This window comes from Poecile atricapillus, chromosome 3 (genome assembly GCF_030490865.1).
Source record: "Poecile atricapillus isolate bPoeAtr1 chromosome 3, bPoeAtr1.hap1, whole genome shotgun sequence".
Lineage (NCBI taxonomy): Eukaryota > Metazoa > Chordata > Aves > Passeriformes > Paridae > Poecile > Poecile atricapillus.
Window position 1 is genome coordinate 85179404 of NC_081251.1, and position 24516 is coordinate 85203919.

At 34.8% G+C, this 24516-nt stretch overlaps 1 protein-coding gene across 1 annotated transcript in view; it reads left to right on the forward strand.

The window, feature by feature from the left end:
• Positions 1 to 24516, forward strand: part of DNAH8 (dynein axonemal heavy chain 8) — a 125471-nt gene that overhangs the window by 97179 nt on the left and 3776 nt on the right. Inside the window, 16 exon segments of the mRNA XM_058835725.1 lie at positions 179 to 361; positions 818 to 923; positions 1746 to 1998; positions 2099 to 2289; positions 2668 to 2789; positions 4748 to 4866; positions 6156 to 6358; positions 7240 to 7313; positions 10077 to 10229; positions 13123 to 13278; positions 15314 to 15430; positions 16585 to 16686; positions 17945 to 18105; positions 22584 to 22740; positions 23936 to 24088; positions 24210 to 24399. Of these exon segments, the coding sequence (XP_058691708.1) occupies positions 179 to 361; positions 818 to 923; positions 1746 to 1998; positions 2099 to 2289; positions 2668 to 2789; positions 4748 to 4866; positions 6156 to 6358; positions 7240 to 7313; positions 10077 to 10229; positions 13123 to 13278; positions 15314 to 15430; positions 16585 to 16686; positions 17945 to 18105; positions 22584 to 22740; positions 23936 to 24088; positions 24210 to 24399 (2440 nt within the window).

Sequence of the window (24516 nt, forward strand, 5' to 3'; positions counted from 1 at the left end):
ACTCTAACTCTTACATTTGGTCATTGACTTTTATTTTCATGACAAAATTGCATTGTGAAATAAATTTCCTCTTTTTGGCATTTCAAATAATGTAATTTTTTTTCTGCTCAATATTACTGAGCTTATTTTATTAAAGCTCATTTTCCTCTGCTTAATACTATTTTAACTTAATTCACAGGTGAAAGTTGGTGATAAGGAAGTAGATGTTATGAATTCATTTAGATTGTACATTACTACAAAGCTACCTAATCCTGCTTTCACACCTGAAATTAATGCAAAAACATCAATTATTGATTTTACTGTTACAATGAAAGGACTTGAGAATCAGTTACTGAGAAGAGTAATACTCACTGAAAAACAGGCAAGTTAACAGTACACATAAATCATAGTGATATTTAATTTTTTTCCATTTAATTTGTTTTGGTATGTAGAAAAAATGTTCAAATGGAAAAAGATATTAGCCATTTTCTAAAATTATATTCAGATTCAATATAGACATTTCCAAATGTCAAAAATACATTGGGAGGCTCTTAATATGACTGTCTGACTGTCAGTACAACACAAACAATTAATCACCAGGACTTCACATTGATAAGACACATCATAAGATACTGAATAAACATGGCTTAAAAAAATTGCTATTACATGTTTTAGATACCAAGAAAAGTAAAATGTGTATTTCATGACTGGGTCCAACTCTTCACCTGTATCATCAATCACAATTCATTCACTTGAAAAATCAGAAACTGAATTTTAAGTATCCCTCATAGTTGTAACCCATAAAATATCATGCCCTTTTCTTGTTTTTCAATAACAGGAACTAGAGGCAGAACGAATTAAACTCATGGAAGATGTAACTTCTAATAAGAGGAAGATGAAAGAACTGGAAGACAATCTTCTTTACAAACTAAGTGCAACCAAAGGTTCTGTATCAAAATATTAATTAGATTAGGCAGATAAAACTGATTCACACTACGTCCTTTCCTTACAGATTTTGATTTATGCATCTAAGATACAATAGGAGAATGTACAATGGCAGGAGTATGAAGACTGAGGGACTTGGGCTATAGCATGCCAATATATGCAACTCTAGACACTTCAGTTTAACACCTAAACAAGTTCTGTGAAATAAATCCATTTTTTTGAGAGCTTTCTGACCCTCAGATGAGATAAGATGTCTGATCATGGGCAAATCTTTGATCCATTAAAAATGTAAATTGGAATGGCCTGGCTTAAAATTATCTTGAAACTCTTCTGCAATACTTTATGAGCCTGAACATGATCACTTACTATCTCTGATGGAAAAAGAATCTTGTAACAAAAAATCCGTGAGTAACTGATGGAGATTGATGAATATTGTTGAGTGACCATTTCCCTTAGGATCCCAAGTCTTTTTTACTTTGAGAGTGCCAATGAATAGACTTCAAAATAATTTTAATGATTTATTGACTATGTAGGTTGTGTGCATAAGATAGGTGACTTCTCTAGTACATGCTGCAAAGCTGTTGGTATAAACACATTTAATATGTTTTGAATGAATTTGCATAAATTTGTTGGGTGTAAAACTAATTTTTAGTTATAGATGTCCTGTTTGGTCTCTATTTTAAAAGCTTTCTGTTATTCAGTAAATAATTTCATTTTTTAAATAAATAATTCCTGTGATTTGGCCTCTTGTTTTATATATATGTATGAAGTAAAAATATTGTTAGAAAAATGTTGCAAACATCCAGTATATTACTTTTCAGGTTCACTGGTGGATGATGAATCCTTAATTGGTGTCCTGCAAATAACTAAACAAACAGCTGCTGAAATAGCTGTGAAGTTGTCTGTGGCAGCAGAAACTGAAGTGAAGATTAACACTGCTCAGGAGGAATATCGACCTGTTGCTACACGTGGAAGCATTCTTTATTTCCTTCTTACAGCAATGAGCATGGTCAATAATATGTATCAAACTTCACTGGCTCAGTTCTTGAAGCTATTTGATCAATCCATAGCCAAGTAGGAAGACACTGATTTTTCTTACTATTCAGATGTTTGCCATTCCAATCTATTTGCTCTTAATTATGTGGGGTTTTTATGCTTTCTTATAATTATTTAGGTCTAAGAAGTCTCCCGTGGCTCAGAAAAGAATCTCAAATATTATTGAGCATCTTACCTTTGAAATTCACTCATATTCTGTTAGAGGCTTGTATGAAAACCACAAATTCCTCTTTACCCTCCTTCTGGCTTTAAAAATTGATATTGAGAGAGGGTATGTGGAAAACAGAGAGTTCCAAACTCTCATTAGAGGTAAGTTTTAAAAATTTTGTTATGTCTAGAGCTAATTCAACTTTTTTAACTTTTATGCCATTTCAAAGTCTTATTTCCTTGTCTACATGGTTTCTATCATCATTTCTGTGGGAACTGGGCTTATTCAGCTTGGCAAAGGGAAGGCTTAGAGGAGACCCAATAGTAGCCTTCCAACACCTGCGAGAAGGCCATTAATAAGGCTAAATTATCCTTTGGTATGAAATAAATGCTAAGTACACAAGAGTACAGTTAGTATCCCAGAGAAAATTGCTTAGGTCAAAATGCATAATTTAAAAAGAAATATCAATTATATCTTGACCCCTAGAATATCATACATTTAATCAGAAAGTACATTTCATCCTGTGTTTTTATCCACAGGAGGCGCAGCTTTGGATCTACAGGCTTGCCCACCCAAACCATGTCGCTGGATTCTTGACATGGTATGGCTGAATCTAGTAGAGTTGAACAAACTTCCACAGTTTGAAGAAATTTTGGACCAGGTGATATTTTCTAATTATCTTTTTAATGTTGTTATCCAGTTTTGACATCATAATTATGTTTCCACAATAAATACAGAATAACATCATAGAGACAAACAATTAGGTAGCATGAATGGTGGTGTCTTTATCTTCTGTATGGTATTTGGTATTATATTAATTGAGGTAGAAAAAGAAGAGAAGGACCGGGCGCAAAGGAAAATGGAACTCAATAAAACAGAGATAGAATAAAAAGATAGAGATATCAAAAAGGATTGTAAAATTAATATGAGTGTCGGGTTTTAAGTTACAATGTTGTCTGTATTGATTCTGGTGAATTTTTACAAGTGAGTGGTTTGCTGCTTGTTTTTAAATACTCATTTCCGTTCCAAGGTTAATGTGCCATTCAGATACAATAAGCTGGCTACAAATGTATTGTTTTATGTAGATATACATGAACTTATATGCACGTAAGCTTGTTACATGTTCAATTTGGTAAATTTGTATTCCTTTTTTTAATGTAGTTAAACCACTCCCCATAGCATTTCTTGTATCTAAGCATACCTTGTTAATCAGGCTAATTTCAAGGACAGTAAGTTCTCCTTGCTTTTACAGAATTGGCCAGCCAAGTCCATTTTGTGATGGCACATATTGCCCTGGAGGGTAGCAGACGTTTTAGCTAAATGGTTACCTGCAAGTGGTCCTGGCTGTTTCTAAACCCTGTATCAAGGCAAGAATTGGATACATACCAGCCCAATTCTTCCAGTTTTTGGTTTCTTGAAGTATCAAAATAGAATATTAAGTTAAGAGAAAATTGGAGGAGCTTTAGTTAGGTTGTTCACTCTGGGTTGTTAGGGCACCAGAACCCATTTCTAGAAAACTCCTTTCACCAGGGATTTTCTAGAATGTGTGCAAACAAAATTTTAGACTCCAAAATACTTAGGTGACCATGTTACCCCAAAAGCTCTACTTTTTAAATTAATATTTTAGCACTGCCTTACTTTCTCCATGGAGTTGCAAAGTTAAAAAGTGGCAATTAAAATTATTTCAGTAATAAATAGAAATGGAAGATGAGAGGGTGCCAACTAGGATATCAATTAAAAATGCAAATATTGTAAAAATATCTTCTTAATAATTATTTTTATCCATTAGAAATGCTGTTCTTTTTGATTCGTCATATTAAATACAATTGTATCATTATTCATTTAGATGAAACAGAAAATTATTTAAAGTGACCAAAAAAAGAATGAGAATGGTATGCCCAGTTTCTTTTTTCATGCTAGTTTCAATTTGGTTTTCTCCTCTAAAAAAAATAAGTCCCAGATGCCTAATTTAATATAGACATCTGCTTTAAATCTTTATCAATGCATTCCTTGCTCTTTTTCCAGTGATCTGAGAATATTGCAGTAGCTGACCCTCCTCAGTCACTGCATTAAAGGCTCAATTGCATTTTCACTATGTTCTGTACACTAGTATTCCTTATCCTATTAGGTGAGGACTTCTAAGAGGTACATATAATTGTGATCATATTTGTGGTCAGGTTTACTCTTTCTCAAGCCAAAAGCTTACAAGAATCTGTTAATTTGTGATTCATTGGCTGGCTAGACTGGGACAGATTTTTCTGGTCCTCTTCATTTTTTGTGACCAAAAGGAATTAATTAATTAATTAATTAATTAATCAATCACAGTGTTTTCCTCTTGTAGTATAGAATTCTCCTACTAATTACTGATATTTTTTTAAGTAGATGCATGTGTTTGGTAGGGGAATGCATAAATAACTGACTGGCTTGAGAGCCTACATCTTAACACTGATTGCAGCAATTGAATTAATGTTATTTGTAATATTTTAATTGAAATTCACTTGGCATATTCTTAAATGCTATAGGCAATGTTACTTGTACCTCTCATTAGAAATGACATTTGCAATGTGATTTTACTGCAACTGAAATATATTTATTTGTGTGCTAATGTAATATATTTAGATAGCTGAAAATGATAAGGTGTGGAAAAGCTGGTTTGATAAAGATGCCCCTGAGGAAGAAATTATGCCTGATGGATACAGTGATTCACTTGACACCTTTCGCAAGCTTTTACTCATCAGGTGAGCATCTTCAGAAATTTTGGGAAATTACATGGTTGCAACACATCTCAGCCTATCAGAATGCTATTATCATAATACAGTAATTTTAGTTATCTCTGGGTGACATTAAATACCAATTCACTCATATGAAATATGTTTTTATTCAATTGCTTCAGAGCAATCCTCTGCCATCTAAAGGTATTTATAGAAAATACCTTTTATAGCTTTGCTTTTACATCAGGAGGAATGGAAACTGGGATCCATATTACAACCTTCTTTGAGAAGCCCATGAAAAAGTAGAATATTCCAGATAGTTTTCAATTTTTAAAAAATTTCTTTTAAAATTCACTATTTTAAATACCTCTAAACAAGTATTAAAAAATTAAATAAAGAAGAAAGATGGTGAAAATCCAAAATAAGTATTCAAAATCCTATATGAAAAGTGTGCTATAAATTATATTTTTTGCATCATATAAGACCTCTAAGATCTTGGGATAAAATGGATTTCCCCAAAGAAGTATTCAGCTGCCTTATCAGATCTCAGTATGAGATCATGTTTTCCTCCATTTGTTGCATACTTTCCAAGTGCTGTAACAAATAAAACAAAGATATTATGAAATACCCCAACAATATTATTTATCAGACCATGATTTCTCTTCGGAGCGGATTCAACCTGTGCAGTAAAAAAGGCTAGAATCTGATGGAAATACCATATTGTTAAATGCTCTACACCCTAAGAGGGAGGGGACCATCTAAGTCCTAAGCATTTAAATAATCTTCAAAAACTGAAGATTTGCAAAGTAATATATTTTATCCAAAAGTAGTTGTTTGTTTGTTTTTTCATGGGAAAAACACTCATCACCAACACAAGTGCAATCTAGTGCTAAAGAATTGAGTTTGTACCCTAATAGACTAACAGATGCAATGAATTATCTGCAGAGTTTTACTAAAAGGCAAAACCAATATTTCTCTCTTTGTGTTCTCAAATACAAAAGTTCTGCTTAAAATGAAGAATGTCCCAAGCCAATGAAGGTACCTAGAACTGAAAATTCCAGTGCAGTTAAGGCAAAACTGTAAGCAACTGGAAAGTATCAAAAGTATAGGGAAGACCATCAGCTCTGCCTATTATTATATCTGTAAAGACAAACCTGCAAACATATATAGGAATGTGTGTGTATGCATACATACACATACATATTATGATTTTAAAAATCCCTCTAATTGATAAAAATAGAATTTCTAATTTGAGTCGGATCTTGGAGGAAGAGGCAGTGAATTTATATCTTTGTATGTTTAATTTTAATTTCTAGGTCTTGGTGTCCAGACCGAACACTTTCCCAAGCCAGGAAATATATTGCAAGCTCCTTGGATGAGAAATATACAGAGCCAGTTATTTTGAATTTAAGAAAAACTTGGGAAGAAAGTGACATGCGAACACCTCTCATCTGTTTCTTGTCTATGGGATCAGACCCAACTGATCAGATTAATTCCTTGTCTAGGAAGCTTAATTTGGGTATGAAAGTAATTATTCATTGTCATATGTTAAAACACAGGGGGGTAATGTAAGTAATTTCAGAGATTTTTTTTTCTGGGAAGTATTTCTTAAATTCTCTTGCACTACTTTTTGTTTCTGAAACATCATCCTAGAGATAAAATAATATTTTATATGGAAGACAGTATGCTAAGAACCAGTCTGTGTGATGTTGGACAGTAATTCAAGTCTTTTTTAATAAATTGCTATCATCCTTCCCAGTGATGATAACTTTTTGTAAAGCAATTATTTAAAAATTCTGTTGTGGTGAGAGGCAATAGTATTTTATTGTTTTATCTCTTAACAGCAGGTAACTTAAAAAACAGTAATCTGCATAGAAGATTACTTTGTAACAAAAAACAGCTGCAAGATCCACATTTGTATATTCTGGACTGTAGTTCTACATTATGTGGAAGTTTTTAAAAACTGTGAATACAAACTGAGTTGGGAGTAGATCCCATATATTCTTGACATCAGTCAAATTACTATGTTCATAAATGCAGTTTCACATCTTTGCATTGTGTTTGTGAACACTGAAAAAAAAATCTCTGCTCATGTTTCAAATCCTATGGTGTTGGTAAAATTTGTCACAAATTCACATTCACAGTCACAACATCAGTCACTCTTTAACTTCTATAAGTATTGTGTATGTGTATTTCAATGTTGTTATACAAAATGTCAGTGTTTAGAAAATTTATACAAAACAGCATGATGGTGAAGGGATTCTGTTTTCATAAGTATATGTTTTTGCATTACATTTATTTAATTGTGCTGTATTTATATCACTGGTTTTTGGACTGAATTGAAATTCTTTTTCTCAATAATGTAAGTTCATTAATCTTATATTGTCAAATATGTTATAGAATGTAGGACGATCTCAATGGGCCAAGGACAAGAGGTTCATGCACGCAAACTCATGGAGGTATCAATGGAACAGGTAGGTAAAAACATTGCAATATAAGTTGATTGTCTGTTTAGCATTCAGTCTATAATTCGATGTTACTATCAAGCGTATCTCAGGTGCCCATGTCTTTTTGAATGTCTGAGTTTAAAAACATTTCTCTGTAGCATATATATGTGACAGTGGAGTCCAAGCCAATACTTCTGGCAGCAGTGCTACTGAGCAGCTTTCCAAAAGCAGCACATTCCTTATTTATCACTATACTATTAACGAAGGGTAAAAGGACATTGGGGCCTGGTACTGTCCTGCAGATCCCACCTCTTTATTGGATTTTTTTTTTTTAATTTTTCCTCTCCCATATAAGAGATATTTGGATGTTGCATAGCATCTGCTAAATAAAATGGTGAGTGTACATGTAAATTAAAGTTGTAGATACAGAAGGATGTGCTTCCTCCTAATACTGTTTCACATCCTCCTTACAATTCTGCTAGTGGCAGGACCTCTCACTCACCAGCATTTGGTGTCTCTTCTTTGTTTCTTTAATTGTCAGTCCTTTGGCTTTGAGTCCCAATAATGTATAAGAATTTCTAAACAATACATAAGAGTTTTTCTTTAAATGTTGTCGTGTATTTTGTTAATGCAGATGATATTCCCCAACAGTAGAACAGTAGAACTATGAAAAACCTAAATAACATCTACAGAGAGATAGTAATTGAAACAGCAAATACAATATAAAGTTATAGTGCAAAGGTGGTACCTTCTTGTCAGCTGGATATAGGGATTTTGAGAGAGATGGGACCACTTGAAGACATCTTAAAGCATGATTTACTACTCTTCTACAGTCTCTTGAAGGAGTGAGAACGTCTTCACTGTATTTGCCAGATGTTCGTGGTCAGTGGTCACAAGACCACAGGTTACAAGATCTCTTAAAGGTTAATTAGCCAGTAAACTACTGCCACAAAGAACGTTTCTACATTCACACCAGTAATTAATTTTGTCTTATATATCTTTGCCGCAGTGCGGACTTGCTTAACCAATCATATAATGACACACAAAACTACTTGCTGCATTTTAAAACTTATTACCTTTACGACTATTTCTGTATCTTAACTTTAAAACCGTAAAAATTTCCACTACCTGACTTAATGTCTCTGTCTAAACTACAAATCCACATTCTTGCTTATGGTCTCTAAATCCAGAAGCCTTTTCCAAGGTCTCAGGTCGAACCCTGTATTCATTTCTGTATTTGAACTTGTATGCACAAGACTTTGAGAATTTTCTGTGCTTGGAATTCCCACAGCTGGACACTTTAAGGAGTTGTGGACAATCTTTCAAGTGAAGACATACAGCCATAGTTGCCTGCACACTCAAATTATGGGGAATCAATTGTACACATGTATTTTGGAGGGCTAGAATATCTCCCTTATAGAGAGCAAAACATGAGTATTGTTGTATAGATGTACCAATTTGGAAAAAGAGAAAAAAATTAATTTCTTTATAGCAAACAACAATTTATATTATATGTAAGTGCACACATACATCTACTATTTCTTTATTTGTATCTCTAGAATGGTCACTGTCAACTTCCAGTTCACTTCAATGGTGAAAAATGGAGCATCCCTTTCTTTTGCCCTTAATTTGAAGCACAAGAACACTCAAAGCAGCACTCCAGTAGAGCTACCAGTAACAATTTCTGAACTACATGCCTTAGTGCTGAAGGGAGGCATATGTGGACATCAGATTTGAAACTACAAAACAGAATTAGTGAATATGAAGACAAATACCTATTTGTTTTGTTTTGTACCTCTGGCCAAGGGTATATAAGATGATTAAAACTGCTGTGCTGTGTTACAGGAAGATACTTTTCAAAAACTAAGTCTGATACATTTGGAAATGTACCAAAATTATTAAAGATCTCCCTCAAAATAGTTGGAGATAAATTTTTCCTCATAAAAAAAGGAAAAAAACCACCGTAATTTAATCTTCTTTTTTAATATCTATCAATTCACCATAAATATTTCAATTATATATTTTCACCAACAGTAACTGATTTATTTTTAAATGAGCTAAAACAAAATTGCTAAAATGAAATTACAAGCTGTAATGAAATCCACTGTCCATCACTATTTAGAACTGATTAAATAAAGGCTTCTAATTCATCAGGCTTCTAAAGTGATGCTAAAAAAAGCTGATTGAATTTAAATTCATAAGCAGAAGTTTAGATAGACAATAATCAAACCAGAGCTTGCATGCAATTTGAGAGATGAATAAGATCAAAATAAGTGGAAGTTGGATTTCATGCAAATGCCTTTATTACAGATAAACTAATTAGAGTTAGAAACTTTTAGGGTCTTATTACCGCTTTACACTTACTTTAGGTTGTTATAAACAAATCAGTTTTAAAAAATATGTATTACATAAATTTCAGCTGTTACTTTTGCATTCTTCTGTATCTGAGGACAGAATTGCTTATCACTGGTGTTTTGCTGGGAGAGTACAGGAACTTCCTTTTGCCACTAGATAGCACTGATACTTTACTTACAATATTGAGTCTGGTTATGTTATTTTCATTGAGAACAAGAAAATGTAGAAATAACTTTCGTACTAATTTTTCCTATTTGCTTTATCTGTGCCAATATCCTATAATATCAAAAGAGAATATATATTCAGGAACAGAACAAAAGTTTAAAAAAAAAATACATGGAAAACCAAATCTGATTCTTATATAGACAGTTGGCTTCAGCATTATGAATAATTTGTTCTAAATTTTATATGGTAATAGTTGCTATCCTTGTTTAGGGAGGCTGGGTGTTACTTCAGAATTGTCACCTTGGGCTGGATTTCATGGATGAATTACTGGAGACAATTCTTACTGCTGAGATCCAGAATGACACATTTCGAGTTTGGATAACTACTGAACAACATCCTAAATTCCCAATTACACTGCTACAGGTTTGTTCAAATATTTCATTCAGGTACTTAATGAAGATTATTCAAATTAGTCACGTAAATGGCAGTGAAAAAAATGGAGGGAAAAATCGCAAAATCCAAGAAAAAAATGTGTTACAATGGAAATATAATTTCAAAGGTTGCTTACCAGTAACTGGAAGGTTATTCACCAGTAACCAGAAGTTCTTGATGATGCATTATGTATGTGTGAGTCCACAATAATTCTGTACACAGAAGCACTTCAATAAAAACTATTTGGCTTTACTTGTATCCCTTTTTGCCCAACCAGATGCCTTGTGGACAGATTAATGCCTGCAAACATTTTTCCAGAGAAGGATTCCAGATTCCTCTATTATAAATAAATAAAGTATTAATAGGACAGAACATACATTGATAACACATCTTAGAGAACATCATCTACCCAATTTCTGTGGATAAACTATGAATGTCTGTTCTGTAGATCTTAAGGATACACTTCTTGTCAGAACCAGGAAAATTGCCTGAACTCTTAAAAAATAACCTAACCTAAGTCACTGATGATGTTCCCAACACTCTCACAGTGGGTCATAATGCTACTTAATATCTACTGTAATAGCTGTATGTTGACATTTCTATGTTCTCTTTCCTCTAAGAAACAGTGGAAGTCTCCTTAGTCATTCTCATTCTCTCTGAATAAAAATAGATGCCTCACCCAACATCCAGGGTGTGAAGGGGAGTAGGACTCCTGTCTTGAAAGAGTGTAGAGAAAACCTTCAGTAAGAATTGTCTGTCACCATGGTCTGTGTATAGAAAGTGAGCTGTAGGGAATCCTATGTTCTGACAACAGCACATGAAATCACCCTGCATCTCCAAGAGGTTTATGAATAGTGTGGTATATGGACATACAGTTTTCTAAAAGTGAGAAAAGAGAACTCAAGGGGGTTGCTAGATGAATCTTCACTGCATTTATCTCAAATATTTCACATGTGATTTCCCACTATATAATCTCATGTTACCTGTTAAAATATTAACATATTCGGGGATTACAGAACAAGAATAATTGACAAACCAATGCCCTTTCTCAGAAGAAAAGAGAACAATTTGCTTTGCTCCTTTTAATATAGAATTTTCATCAAAAACTGAATAGGATACCCTTTGAAATGTGAAAACATTGATTTTCAAGTGTTTCAATTCACTCCCACAGTAACAGGAACACAATACAGTGTGTCCATGGGCTGCCTGGCTTTTACTGTCCTTTCTGTGCAAGCTACCATGTTACTTAAGCTAGACAGACAAGTACTTAGAATTGGAGGGAAAAAAACCCTTTATTTTTATTTTAATTCCTCCAGCACTTTTAGTTGTCTTGAGAAACAGATTCTGGTAGGCCAGTCTGTGTCTGAACTAATAAATTGTTCCATGAGCATTATCCAGCACTGGAACGCAATAGCCCATAGGGGTAAGTAGTTACAACACTCTCTGATGTGAAAACCTGTGCTTGCTAGCACTTTTCTGAGGGAGCTCGGGACCTCTGACCAATGAACTAATATGATTTTGCAGAAGCCATTTATTGTTTACATTACACACTTATTTGTACATTCTAAAAGTACTGTTCACACGATCACGTATCTTTTCATTGGTGCCCCTATCCTGTCCATATGCTCTTCACGCAGCCCTTGGGGTACAGGATTGGTTACAGTCCAAGTCTTCAACTGCCCTCTGTTATCTGGCTCTTGTGGTCCTGCTTTCTTGTTTTCCACTCTCTTCTTTCTTATTTTTAGAATAGCTTGTCTCAGCAACCTTGAGAAATTCCAGAGGGTCTGATAATAAACTCTAAATACAGTTTGGCTGGAGAATATCATGGCCCAAGCCGTTCAGTTACAGTACTACACTTTTCCAAATAATTTGCAGATATGGTTTGAAAATTATAATTGTGTAACCACTCTTCCCATTAGGCAGTTTGCATGAAACTAAGGGGCTGAATTCTAATGGGCTGTGGCAATTTACTGCCACAAATACGGATTCATTGTCTGCTGACCACAGTGCTCAGGAATATTCTCTCATTAATCTAATTTGCTGCCTTAGACAGCCACAGAGTCCAGAGTAGCCACTGTGAACACAAAGATCTGATCTGAGGAGGAGTGAGATTTCTTTATATTTACTGTGAAGTTCTGGGAACAGAAATACAATGCTGTTCTTGACATTTATATGGGATGCTTCTCTTCCATCACTCAGTCATTGAATCAGGGATACAAAAGCTTTCTGAAAAGCGTGGTGACTGCTTTTATGTCATTGATAAAAATTTTTAGGTCCATGGCCAAGTGTCAGTGATGGTTTTAACCAATAAAAATAAAGGTCTATGTTCAAAATCCTTCGTGGCCTAATATAGTAAGACTGCAGAAGAGGAGGCTTAGGGAAGACCTTATTGCAGCCTTGCAGTGCTTGAAGGGGCCCATAGGAAAGATGAGGACAGACATTTTAGTATGGCCTGTTGCAAAAGGGCAAGGGAGTCTGGTTTTGAACTAATGAAGGTTTTATTTAGATTAGATATAAGTTTTTCACAATGAGAGTGGTGAGGCACTGGAACAGGTGAAACCCAGAAAAGTGTTAGATACTCCATCCCTGGAAATATTCAATGTCAAGTTGGATAGGACTCTGAGCAACCTGATCTATTTGAAGATGTCACTGAACATTGCAGTGGGGTTGGACTAGATGGCCTTCAGAAGGTCCTTTCCAACTCAAACTATTCTATGATTCTGTGTAGTCCTTTTATGCAGTTTAAGTACATATCAGCTTTATTTCTACAAGGTTTCAGTTATTTACATTTTAATTAGAACTAGCAGTTGTGACATTTTCATATGTTGCTATTTTTGTTTCAGTAAGCAAATCCAATTCCTTTATATTTTTTTTTTGGTGACAGATTGCTATAAAGTTCACAAATGAACCTCCACAAGGCATACGTGCTGGACTGAAAAGAACATTTTCTGGAATTAGTCAGGATCTGTTAAATGTTAGCAACCTGCCAATGTGGAAACCTTTGCTTTACACTGTAGCTTTCCTGCATTCTACTGTTCAGGTATTTCTTAAAAAGTTTGCAAATAGTCGTATAATACATGGAATCACTCTATAATAGAGGTTCCTGAAAAAACACATTATGATATTTGTCATAGCACCATGCTGCAGGACTAAAGCATTAATTTCTGTAATCTGCATTTCAAGGTTCATGATATCTTTTTTTTTTTTTTTTTTTTTTTAATAGCTTTGAAACAATTCTCGTATATGGGCATTTAGAATTTGTTGTTTCTCATCTAACTTCAGCTGATCGAAAGTCAGTCATTGGGTATATGGGAAAAATTTCTCTCTGTAGTCAATAGAAAGAGATAAGCATGCTGAAACAGAAAACCAGCTTATCTATAATAGGTGTCTTAGAGTCTCTAAGAGTGAATATTTTTCTAGAGATATATCATTGTTTCATTCCATTGATTTTAAAGGCAATGTAGATGCCTAACTTAGAGTAGCTATTTTCCAGGTGGCTAAAATTAAATAAAATTCTTTTTATGTTTGTGTCAATGTGTTGTCTACATTAATTCTGGTGTGAGAACAATGATATGTATTCCTTGTACTTTAAAGATAAATAAGTTTTGAGATCACAATAAATACTAATAATTTGAGCTCTCTGAATGTACTTTTCACCAAGGAACTCAAAATAGTTATAAAGCACTGTTTAAGCCTTAGGGTCTACTGAGCAGCTTGTATTTTTGGTGTAGGCAGCTGATGAGAGAAGAATAATTTTTTGATGTTCACTGTTAAGATACAGCATTCTGCATTATTTTCCTTCTACACTTTTTAAACAGTGAAAAAGTTGTTCTGCGTACTGCCTCAGGATTATACGGTTCTTGAGGAACTAGAAGATCTATGCTTATTCAACCTATCAGTATTTTTAAAAACTATTACAGCTATTCATCTAGTAAGAAATTTTATGAATTGCCAACCAACCAATATATATATTGTCCTGCCTTTAAACTGACCAATTCTTAATATCCTTTGGTGACAAGATCATTATGATAACTATAGCTTAAGAAGTAATTAAAAAGACTTGACAGGAAATCATTAGACTCTTCTGCATGGTATTATTGGTTAATGCTGTCTCATCTGCTTATAAACAACATTTAATTTTGGAAAAGAAAAGGTGAGGGGATTTTTTCAATTCCAGTTCTTTTCAAATATTGTAGCTAGGCTTCCTAAATGTTACTTCGGGTGTCAAAGACTGTCAGTGATTGCTCACTTGGTAATATAAAATCTGATGAATATGTTATCATTTAATAATTTAAAAATGTAATTTATTAATTTGATAAATGTCAGCACTACTCAGAAAGTTAGTTCTTAACTTCTTGAATTAATTTGTTCTACATTCTGAAAAAATCATTGAGAAATTTAACTGAAGTGACTGTAACAAATTTGTGTAAAATATAATAGTGCTGTATGTTTGAAGTGTTTGGGCTACAGAATATTTATTCTTTTAGTACAATTATTACCTATTTTTCTGTTATTACAACTGTTATCACTTTATTCCAAATAGGTATGCAATAATAAATTTGAATAATGTAATGTTGGCAACCTTAAAATAAAGTTGTGAATTTTGAAAAAATGTACATTAAAAAAACATATTAAAACAAGACAAAAGTGGCAATACAGAACTGTTTGGAAAAGAGCATAAATATAGGAGCTTGAAAATTTGAAACTATCATTAGTCAACAGTATTTGTAAAAAGAAATTTAAAACTGTACAATGCTAAATTAATTAATTTATTACTTAATATAAATATTTAATTATCCATACAGAAGTGAGGCACTGCAAACCTGTGACTTATAAATTGATTTGTGAAGTTATTAATAAATTATTTTGTTGCTTTTTTCTATAATTATTTATCCCTCTAAGGTATAACTTAGCTGCATTATTGATGTTTATGAGGCATAGAGCCATTTCCTAGGCTACCTTTCTTCTTCAGTTCAACTCTTTACTCCACGGTATTGCTATTATTGAAATTTATTACAGAAAGAAAATTATAAGATGTTTCGTAATATATATTTGGTTTTAATTTTATTCCTAAGGAGCGACGCAAGTTTGGACCTTTGGGTTGGAATATTCCCTATGAATTTAACTCAGCAGACTTTACAGCCAGTGTTCAGTTCATACAAAATCACTTAAAAAAAATTGACATCAAGAAGGTGAATACTAAAATCTGTATATACAGTATATTTTAATGCTTTGTACAGCAGCAGCAATTGTTTTTCCCTCACATTTATCATAATTTATTCATTGTTATTAATTTAGTGCCATTTCTAATGATCAAAGTTTGAGGTTCTCTGCAAGAAAATAAAGCTGAAATATTTTATTTGCTGTCCTGCATGTAAAAATACATATTTGTTAAGAACCTTAAAATTTCTTTTTCTTCTTCACTACTATATCCAAAACTAACAAGTCTGTATGTTATCTGTTTTGGAAAGGGAGCTAAAATATTTACTGAGTTTGACAGAGCGAATCAAACTTCTCTACAGCTGCCATACGTAGCAGGGAATAGCCATTCCTTATGAAGCAGCACTCAGCCATGAGAGAAAGATGAGAAACAGGGAGAGGCGGTGGGGTGGGGAGGGTAGAATTGGAGGTAAGAAGAGAGGCAATAGCAGCTGTGAGTGATTTCAGGTCAAACTGTAATAATGAAAAGTATTTTATATATATATATATATATATATATATATATATATATATAATGAGATTTTACTTCTAGAGATCCAGGCATATGAGGAGTGGCTGAGGGACCAGGAGTGTTTAGCCTGGAGAAAAGGAGGCTCAGGGGACTCTCTGCGCCTCCCCAAATGGAGGCTGTAGCCAGGTGGGGATTGGCCTCTTCTCCCAGGCAACCAGTGCCAGGACAAGAGGACACAGCCTCAAGCTATGCCAGGAGAGGTTTATGTTGAACATTAGGAGGATTTTCTTAGTGGAAAGGATTCTCAAGCATTGGAATGGACAGCCCAGGAAGGCTGAGGAGTCACTGTGCCTGTAGGTGTTCAAGAAACAACTGTACATGGCTCTTAGTGCCATGGTCTAAATTGGTGTTTGGTCAAAGATTGGACATGATGATCTTAAAGGTCTTTTCCAGCCTAATGATCCTGTGATTCTATATTAATAATAGCAGGACCAAGCCAAATTCTTCTATAAAATTACAGAGTTGAGCTCTCTAAATAAATTAGAAATAAAGTATTATTGTTATGTGATTTTTTCAGTTTACATTTCAGAACATTATAAACTTCAGATTATATTTAAACTACAATCTTCTTCTTACATATAATAACTTTAGTCTTTCATGTACTTTATTTTACAGGGGATATCATGGAACACAGTACGCTACATGATTGGAGAAGTACAGTATGGAGGCCGAGTCACAGATGACTATGATAAGCGTCTTCTTAATTGCTTTGCAAGGGTAAGAGACCTTAGAAATACAGTTGTCATTTTTAATGATATCTCCAATACAGAAATCAGAAGGTCTTCTTTCTGCCGAATATGCACTTTACTAGTTTATAAGGCTTTTGAAAGTAAAATGAAGTTTTCAAAACCTCATTCTTTGGCAGTGAGGTTCTTCCCCTTGGTTCCTCTTTGGTGAGGAGCAGAAACTTAGCTGTAAAGTTATAGATGTACAAAACACACATGGTGAGAGACTTCTCCAGGGTCAAGCTGTTCAGGTATAAGCAATTTATTAATTTGGTAGAGGGAAGAAGAGACCTGTTTCCGCCACCAGCCACGGCACACACGTGGTCAGGGAGGGAGCGAGAGAGTGGAGAGGGGAGAGAGATAGAGAGTAGGAGAATGGAGTAAGAGTTAAGAGAGGTGTGGGTAAGAGAGGGCAAAAGTAAGAGAGCTTAAGAGCTAGGGGAGAGAAGTTAAGAGAGAGGGGAGAAGTTAAGAGAGAGGGGAGTAGAGAATAAGAGTAGAGAAGGGAATAAGGGAGCAAGTTAAGAGAGGGGGGAGAGGGGAGAAGGGAATAAGAATGAAGAGAGAGAGGTAGGAGGGGACAAGGGTTAAGAGAGAGAGGGAAGAAGGGGATGAGAGTTAAGAGAGATGCAGAAGAGAGCATGAGAACGAAGTTCTTGTTACAATACATTATATCCCTTTCTATAGTGAATATTCTAATTCCCAGTAACCAACCACTATGAGACACATACTAGAGAATTTACATATAGCCTATAAGAACTACTACATTACCTTACAGTGTTACATTTTAGACTCTAAAAGCCTTTCAAATTCTTCTCTTGCTGCTTGACCTTTGGATTCTCTGTCAGCAGAGGGGTATTGTTTCATCAACAAGAATTCTCCTTCAGCTGGCTAGGCTACTGTTCTTTGGTTGTATAGTAACTAGTGCTCAGTATCCTATGGCCCAAAGCTAGCTTTCATTTCTATTTCGATTCTAGTTTTCATATTTTCAGAATCTTTTGCTAAATAATCATATTCATAAGGTCTCCCTGTTGCATCCTCCCCAACAGAAAGTCTTAGCTAAAAAGACTTAGCTGGAAGTTAAACTTAATAGACATAATTCTTAATGATTTACTGTTGTATTAAAGTAAAATTAGATGTAGTAGCTGAAACAAGAACCCTAATCTTCCAGGAGTAAAAATGAGACTAAAAAGACATCTAATTAGCAAAATAATTGTTTGATTTCTTTTTTCCCCGTGGATTTTTCACAGGTATGGTTTAATGAAAGTATGTTTGACAGTGCCTTTTGCTTTTATACTGGGTATAAAATTCCAGTTTGCAAAACACTGGAACAGTACTTTGACTACATCCAGTTACTCCCTGCCATGGACAGTCCAGAGGTGTTTGGTCTCCATCCCAATGCTGATATTACGTAAGTAGGTCTCAGCACATTGAAAACAGAGAATGTTTCTTTTAGTATTTGGAAACAAATCCCTATCAAATGTGTAAGTAAAATATATTTTTCCTAGGAAACCTAGGATTCATGTGAATTTCTCTGTTGAGTGGAACACTTTCTGTGTATGTACATTGTTATAAATGCAGTATCTTCAGCTACATTTTACGTGTCTTTTTAAAGCAGTTGTAAGTCTTATTATTTACTCCTCATGATTTTACTTTTTTTAATTGAAAGCATTATGAAACTTTTATATGAATATGTGATAGATGGTTCTATACAGTTCAACTAGAGACAGTTTCTAGTATTCTCCTTCTGTTTCAAGCAGTTTATTTTTCTGTAAACACTTGTTAAATGATTTTCTGGATTACCATTTGGTTTACACGCATGCTGTTGGATGCAGCTACAAACTTACATTGCAATCGGTTCCACTATTCCCATTATTTAAAAGAGGCTTTTCAACTGCACCAAGCACTAGTTCCATTTAAAATTTTATCTCTGACTAAATTCACTCTTTCATTCCAAATAATCTGTGTAACAGCTTGCCCTTTATTTCCTTCTAATATTATATACCCTATGAAAGGATATGGACATCATCATATTTATTTCACTGAAATTCTTAATAATTCTGCCATGAATTATTGCATTTTCATATCCAGTATGTCCACATTCCACATTCATTGTTTCTTCATGTAGCTATTTTTCTACTTTTAAATAAACCAAATGTTATTGAAATGCAGACCTGCTGTGAAAACCTAACATCTTCTAATACTTTTGGATGAAACAATAATTTCCCACAATTTTTCAGTCTCAAAGTTGAGAGGCTGATGCCATGTCAAGAGGCCTGTATTCTAAGCATGCTCTGAGTACACAGTTTTATTGTCAACTCTGCCTAACACACAGTACTGTTAGTATATGCATGTGAAGAAAAGAATCTAAGAGTAGATTCTGTTCCAAGTCATTCTCTTGATACTTGCAAGACTTCCCTTCTAGAAATGATTAAAGAAAAAGAGCCAAGATTTCACAGAGAGCTAAACAAAGTCTTGAAGATGGACATGCTTTAGATCCAAAATTAGGCTTGTAGGAGAGCTAATTTATAGGACGAAACTTGGGACTAACACCGTTGGGGAAGCTTTACTGAGTAGATCTCTTCAGTTTCTCTTTAATGCTCAGTTTTTCTTCCACTTGGTGCCTCAGCATAAGGTGCCTCAGCATATTTCTGTTACTTTAGTCCTCTTTTTTTCCCTGTCGATTTTGCCTTTTAATTCCTTCTTTAGAGTTTGTGGGAAATGAGGCTTCATGGTTTTTTCCGTGTCTTATCATGGTCTGTTATAAGTAACTATGCACAGCTACTGTGTCGGAATTTCACCTTTGACACACAGATCAAATGGATTAGCATCCCATACAATATAAAAACTTTTATTCAAATTCTCCAGATAATACCCTATCAACTCAAAGTATGCAGAAGGCTAACTGTGAGAATTGAAACCCTGAGAGAGCCAAGACCTCTCCATATTACTATTATGGAGAGCAAGAAAAATCGTCTCTCTCACTAATTTACTGTGGCAGTTTTACAGTTCAGCCAGATGCTCAATCTGTTGGTTCCAACTGTAAGGCTTCAATGAATTTCAATGCTTTCATTTAGGATTAACACCTAAAGTCATTGAAAATTATTTTAACTTGCTGTATGAATCATAGGCTCTGCAAAAACCACATGTTAACAGCTACCTGAGCAGGAAAGGAATATTCTGACAATCTTCTGCCAAACCCCCTTCCCAACTGGTTCCCTACTGAAGCTTTAAATGTAGCTGAATTTTAGTTAAGCTATTGCAAGCTGGTGAATGTAAGGATTTCAGCCCTGTGCTGCAATAAATATTGTTGTTTTCTACACAAAGCTGAGGCAATGTTTCTGTCACATGCATGTTTTCTTAGTTTTCACTTTCAGTACAGAAAATCCCTGATGGCACAGATTCCAGCTCTCAAATAATGATAGTATGTTACATCCAAACTCTTGAGAAAATACTCTTAATAATGCTTTCTGGAGTAAATCAAAATCCATAGAAAATTAATTTTCTTTTTTCTTCTTATGACACAATTCACTTTGCTTGAGGGGAAAGCAATATATAAATAGGTATTGAGTGCTTTACCTTACATACATTTAGGCAACACTGACACTATAATGAGATTCATTAAATGTTGCTGTAGCTTCCTTTATGGTTACTGTAGACTTCCTTAACAGTAACAGAGAAAAACAGATCCTTGTAAAGTGCAATTTCTCTCATCACAAAGCAGACATCTAAAATACATGAGCTGAATTGGGAAATCTAGATAAAAAGCTGTTATGGAGACATCTACACATAAATATCTACGAGTGATGAGGGTCAACCCGTCACGTGCAACTGATTCTGTTCTCAGAAGCATAGTACTTCCTCTATAGACTTCTGCCATCTTTTCATTGTTACTGTTTTTATCTATACTTCATTTTATTTGCAATCTAAAGGACAGTGAGGTTTTCCAAAACCTAGAAAAAATTCGTTGCAGAGTGGTTTTTATGTTGAATATGTCCCAATGGTAGATAAATGAAATTTCTTCTTAGTATTTTAATCTCACTTCCACACGGGAAAATTGTTTTTAATTATGTAAAGATCAAGATATATATTTTGTCTTTTCTCCTTTTATTTACAAAAAAAGTCTTGTTCAAACAGTAATGGTTATTTATACAATATTTACATAATTTCTCCTCTTCAGAAGGTTCCTAGCTTGTTTCATTGAAGAAAGGAATATCACTGTCCTTTGATTCTGTTCCTTTGATGCTATTTTTCAAAAGCTGTTCTTTACTTTTCCTCAAAATTTGCATACTGCCTTATTTTTTTAATTGTTTCTGGTTTTCTTTTTTTTTTTTTAGATTTGGAAAAAACGTTTCTAAAATCCTGTAATTTATTATAATTTAATTGATATTATAATCAGGGAACCTATACCTTCTACATAAAATAGTCTAACAGCAGAATTGGAGGAAGATTGCTTACAGTATGAAGAGGAATGTTCACATCTCTATAATCACTACTTGTTAAATGTTAAATCAACTTGTTACTTGTTAAATCAGCAAGACACAAAGGTTACAACCACCAGTATGTCATCCAAATTACCAATGAAGCCATGAATCCAAGAGAAATTTTATCTTTTCTGCTCATATATGGTCTTGAATAAATCTTTCATTCTTTGAATGGGGCCATAAATTGAAAAAAAGCTTGAGTTTTGAGTCTAAAGTCAAGGGTTATGAAAAGCCCCCACCATTCCTACTTTTAGAAGCAGAAAGTATATCCTCTGAGAAGCAAACTCCTGTCAGTATTTCTTCAATTTTTCTGATCTATAGTCTTTATAATTGCATTTTCAAAATTTTTTTGTTGAAATACTGTAGTATCTAGCTTCTCTAGTACTGTGACCCTGTATCCAAAGCCTCTTTAGGTGTTTTAGGAGTTCACACATTCTATCTTTGGTTTCATGTCTTATATAATTACGTATGACAAAGTAATAGAAGGAGATGGGTGTCATACAAAAGTTGAAAAGTAAAGCTGACATGCAAATCTATGGTTTGAATCAGTATGTGTGTCCTACATCACTCATTGATACACAGTTCCTTATGTAGCTAATTCCAGAAGGTAAAAGTAGGCATTGCTGACACTTCAGTACTTCAGGCTTGCTTTCTTATTTCCGCTCATAGGTCTATGCCACTGTAACAAAAATACTCCTATAATTCTTCTGTTGAAGGACTGGTGTGGTCTACTATCTTCCACTGTCCAATGCCACACAAATTTAATTCACATTTTTGTATTAACTCAGCATATTCATTTACATTAGCACTGCCCATGCTTCACTATGGAGTAGAATTTTTTACCTGCAGTGCTGTAAACCTAGCAGCCCTTATAATTAATCCTGAAACATCTCAAAGCAGAATTAATTTATTAATTATTAAAGGGGCAGCTTGCAGTTATACCTCCACCTTTACCTGTTTCTGCATTACACTTTAAAGAAGCAATTAAATGAGAGAAATATTCTTCATTGCTACAAAACTTCTGTTGCTTCTTCTCAACAGATAGCTCTTTAGAAGATCTTAATCAGGAATATGCCATTTCCTTTCCTTTCCTCAGAATCCTTAGTATGATAGGTTTTTCTGCCACCTCACAATCTCAGCTTGCAGACCTCCTTCTTATCCTTGAATTAGACACACAGCAAGTGTGTAACAGGAAGTTGGGAAGTTCATATTCTTTAAAACTGTGGTAAACCAAACCTTTATGATCAATGTATCAATGTTGCACATTGGTTGGTGCAGGATGCAAAAGAAACAATTTTATGTGAGTTTTGATTTGACTTCATGGCACAGTGTTTTTTGTGTGTTCTACAAAGTTATCATTAACTATTAAAAAATTCTATGTAATTTATATTTCCCATCCTCTCAGATACCAGAAAAATACATCAGCTGATGTTTTGGATACTATTACCAACATTCAGCCTAAAGAAAGTGGGGGAGGATCTGGAGAAACTCGTGAATCAGTTGTTTATCGCTCAGCTGAAGACATGCTAGAGAAACTTCCTCCAGATTACATACCTCATGAGGCAAGCTAATCTTAGTCCTGTTTTACTGTTGTCTGTTGAGTTTTCACAGTACACATTGCAAAAAGGAAACACTGAGTTATACCAAAGTTCATATAAACAGTAGCAGATTCAAGTAAGGAGCCAACACCCTTATTGCTCCCAGCATGAATTGGTATGAAGATTTTTTATCTAAAATCAAGACGTCTAACAATCAGCCATGTAGATATGTCAAGGAGACTATGCTTCGACTTCCAAAGGTACTTGTGAAAACAAAAAAGAGTCAGTCTCAACATTTTATGATAGCAGTCTCCTGGGCTTCTGGGTGAAGTCCTGTTCTAGCAAAATCATGAGTAATTGGGTAGTACCAGACAAAAAGTAAAAACTGAAGCAGTTTTAAGGGGAAAAATGTTAGTTGAATAATACACAAATCTAATATTTACTTTTCTAAACACACAGAAAGTTAAGATGTTTCATACTGTTGCAGGCTGGGATCCTGGGGGCCTGTCTGACCCCTGGCTTCTGCCAGCAACGAACCCAGATAGTCAGGCTGTCCCAGGAGACAGAGCCGCCATCCAGGGTTCTGCAGGCAGCCTCCAGTCAGAGATAAGCCTTGGAGCACGGGCAAGGGCCTTAAGTGATTGGCTTTTTTAGCAGCGATTTCTGCTCTGTGATCAGTTCTGCTCAGCCCAGCCAACTCCGTTCCGGGGTTCCCCTGCCGATGCAGATAACAGATGGGAAGACCACGTAGCATTCCGCAGGCTCTTTAATGCAGGCTTCAGCAAAGGGGGCCAGTGATTGTCTTACCCCAAACTGGGTAAAAGCTGGGGTTTTATAGGGAAGGGAAGGATTGGGAAGGGGACCAATAGTCTGGTACTGGGGTAAGATAACCAATAGTCTGGGACTGGGGTAAGATGACCAATAGTCTGGGACTGGGGTAAGATAACCAATAGTCTGGGACTGGGGTAAGATGACCAATAGTCTGGGACTGGGGTAAGATGACCAATAGTTAACGTGGGGTCCTGAGATTGATGGGGGGGGGGGGCGGGGGGGGCTGTCCACAGCTTAGTCACAGTGACTAGGCAGTTTTATCTTATCTTAGGGAATTGATCTCCAGGGAGGATGCCTGTCAGAGGACTGTGTCTTCTCCATAGCATACTACAGCAGCATTTCAACAATTTAGACCTAACTATATTCCTTCTGTACTTTTATAATTTAGGTAAAGGCTCGTTTAGTTAAAATGGGAGCACTTAACTCTATGAATATTTTTCTTCGTCAAGAAATTGACCGCATGCAGAAGGTGATCACAGTTGTCCGCACCAGCTTGATTGATCTGAAACTAGCCATAGAAGGAACTATTGTTATGAGTGAGGCAAGTAAAGTACTTTTACTACATATGGAATACTGTGCTTTAAATTGATTTAAACTAAATTGATTAATTGATTTTCAACGAAATTGATTTATTTACTTTGAATATTATTTCATTCCTTCAGAATTTAAGAGATGCACTTGATAACATGTATGATGCTCGAATCCCTCAAGTATGGAGAAGAGTATCTTGGGAGTCTTCCACACTTGGCTTCTGGTTTACTGAACTTTTGGATAGAAATGCTCAATTATCTACTTGGATATTTCAAGGAAGACCAAAGGTATTTTGGATAACTGGATTCTTTAATCCACAAGGTAAGGCTACTGAAAAGACTTGAGTAGTAATGTATTGAATGGTAATTTAATGGTTATACAGCCAGAGTGTGTCACAGAAGCCAAGATGAAAAATGGGTTTAATGTGCACTTTATGGT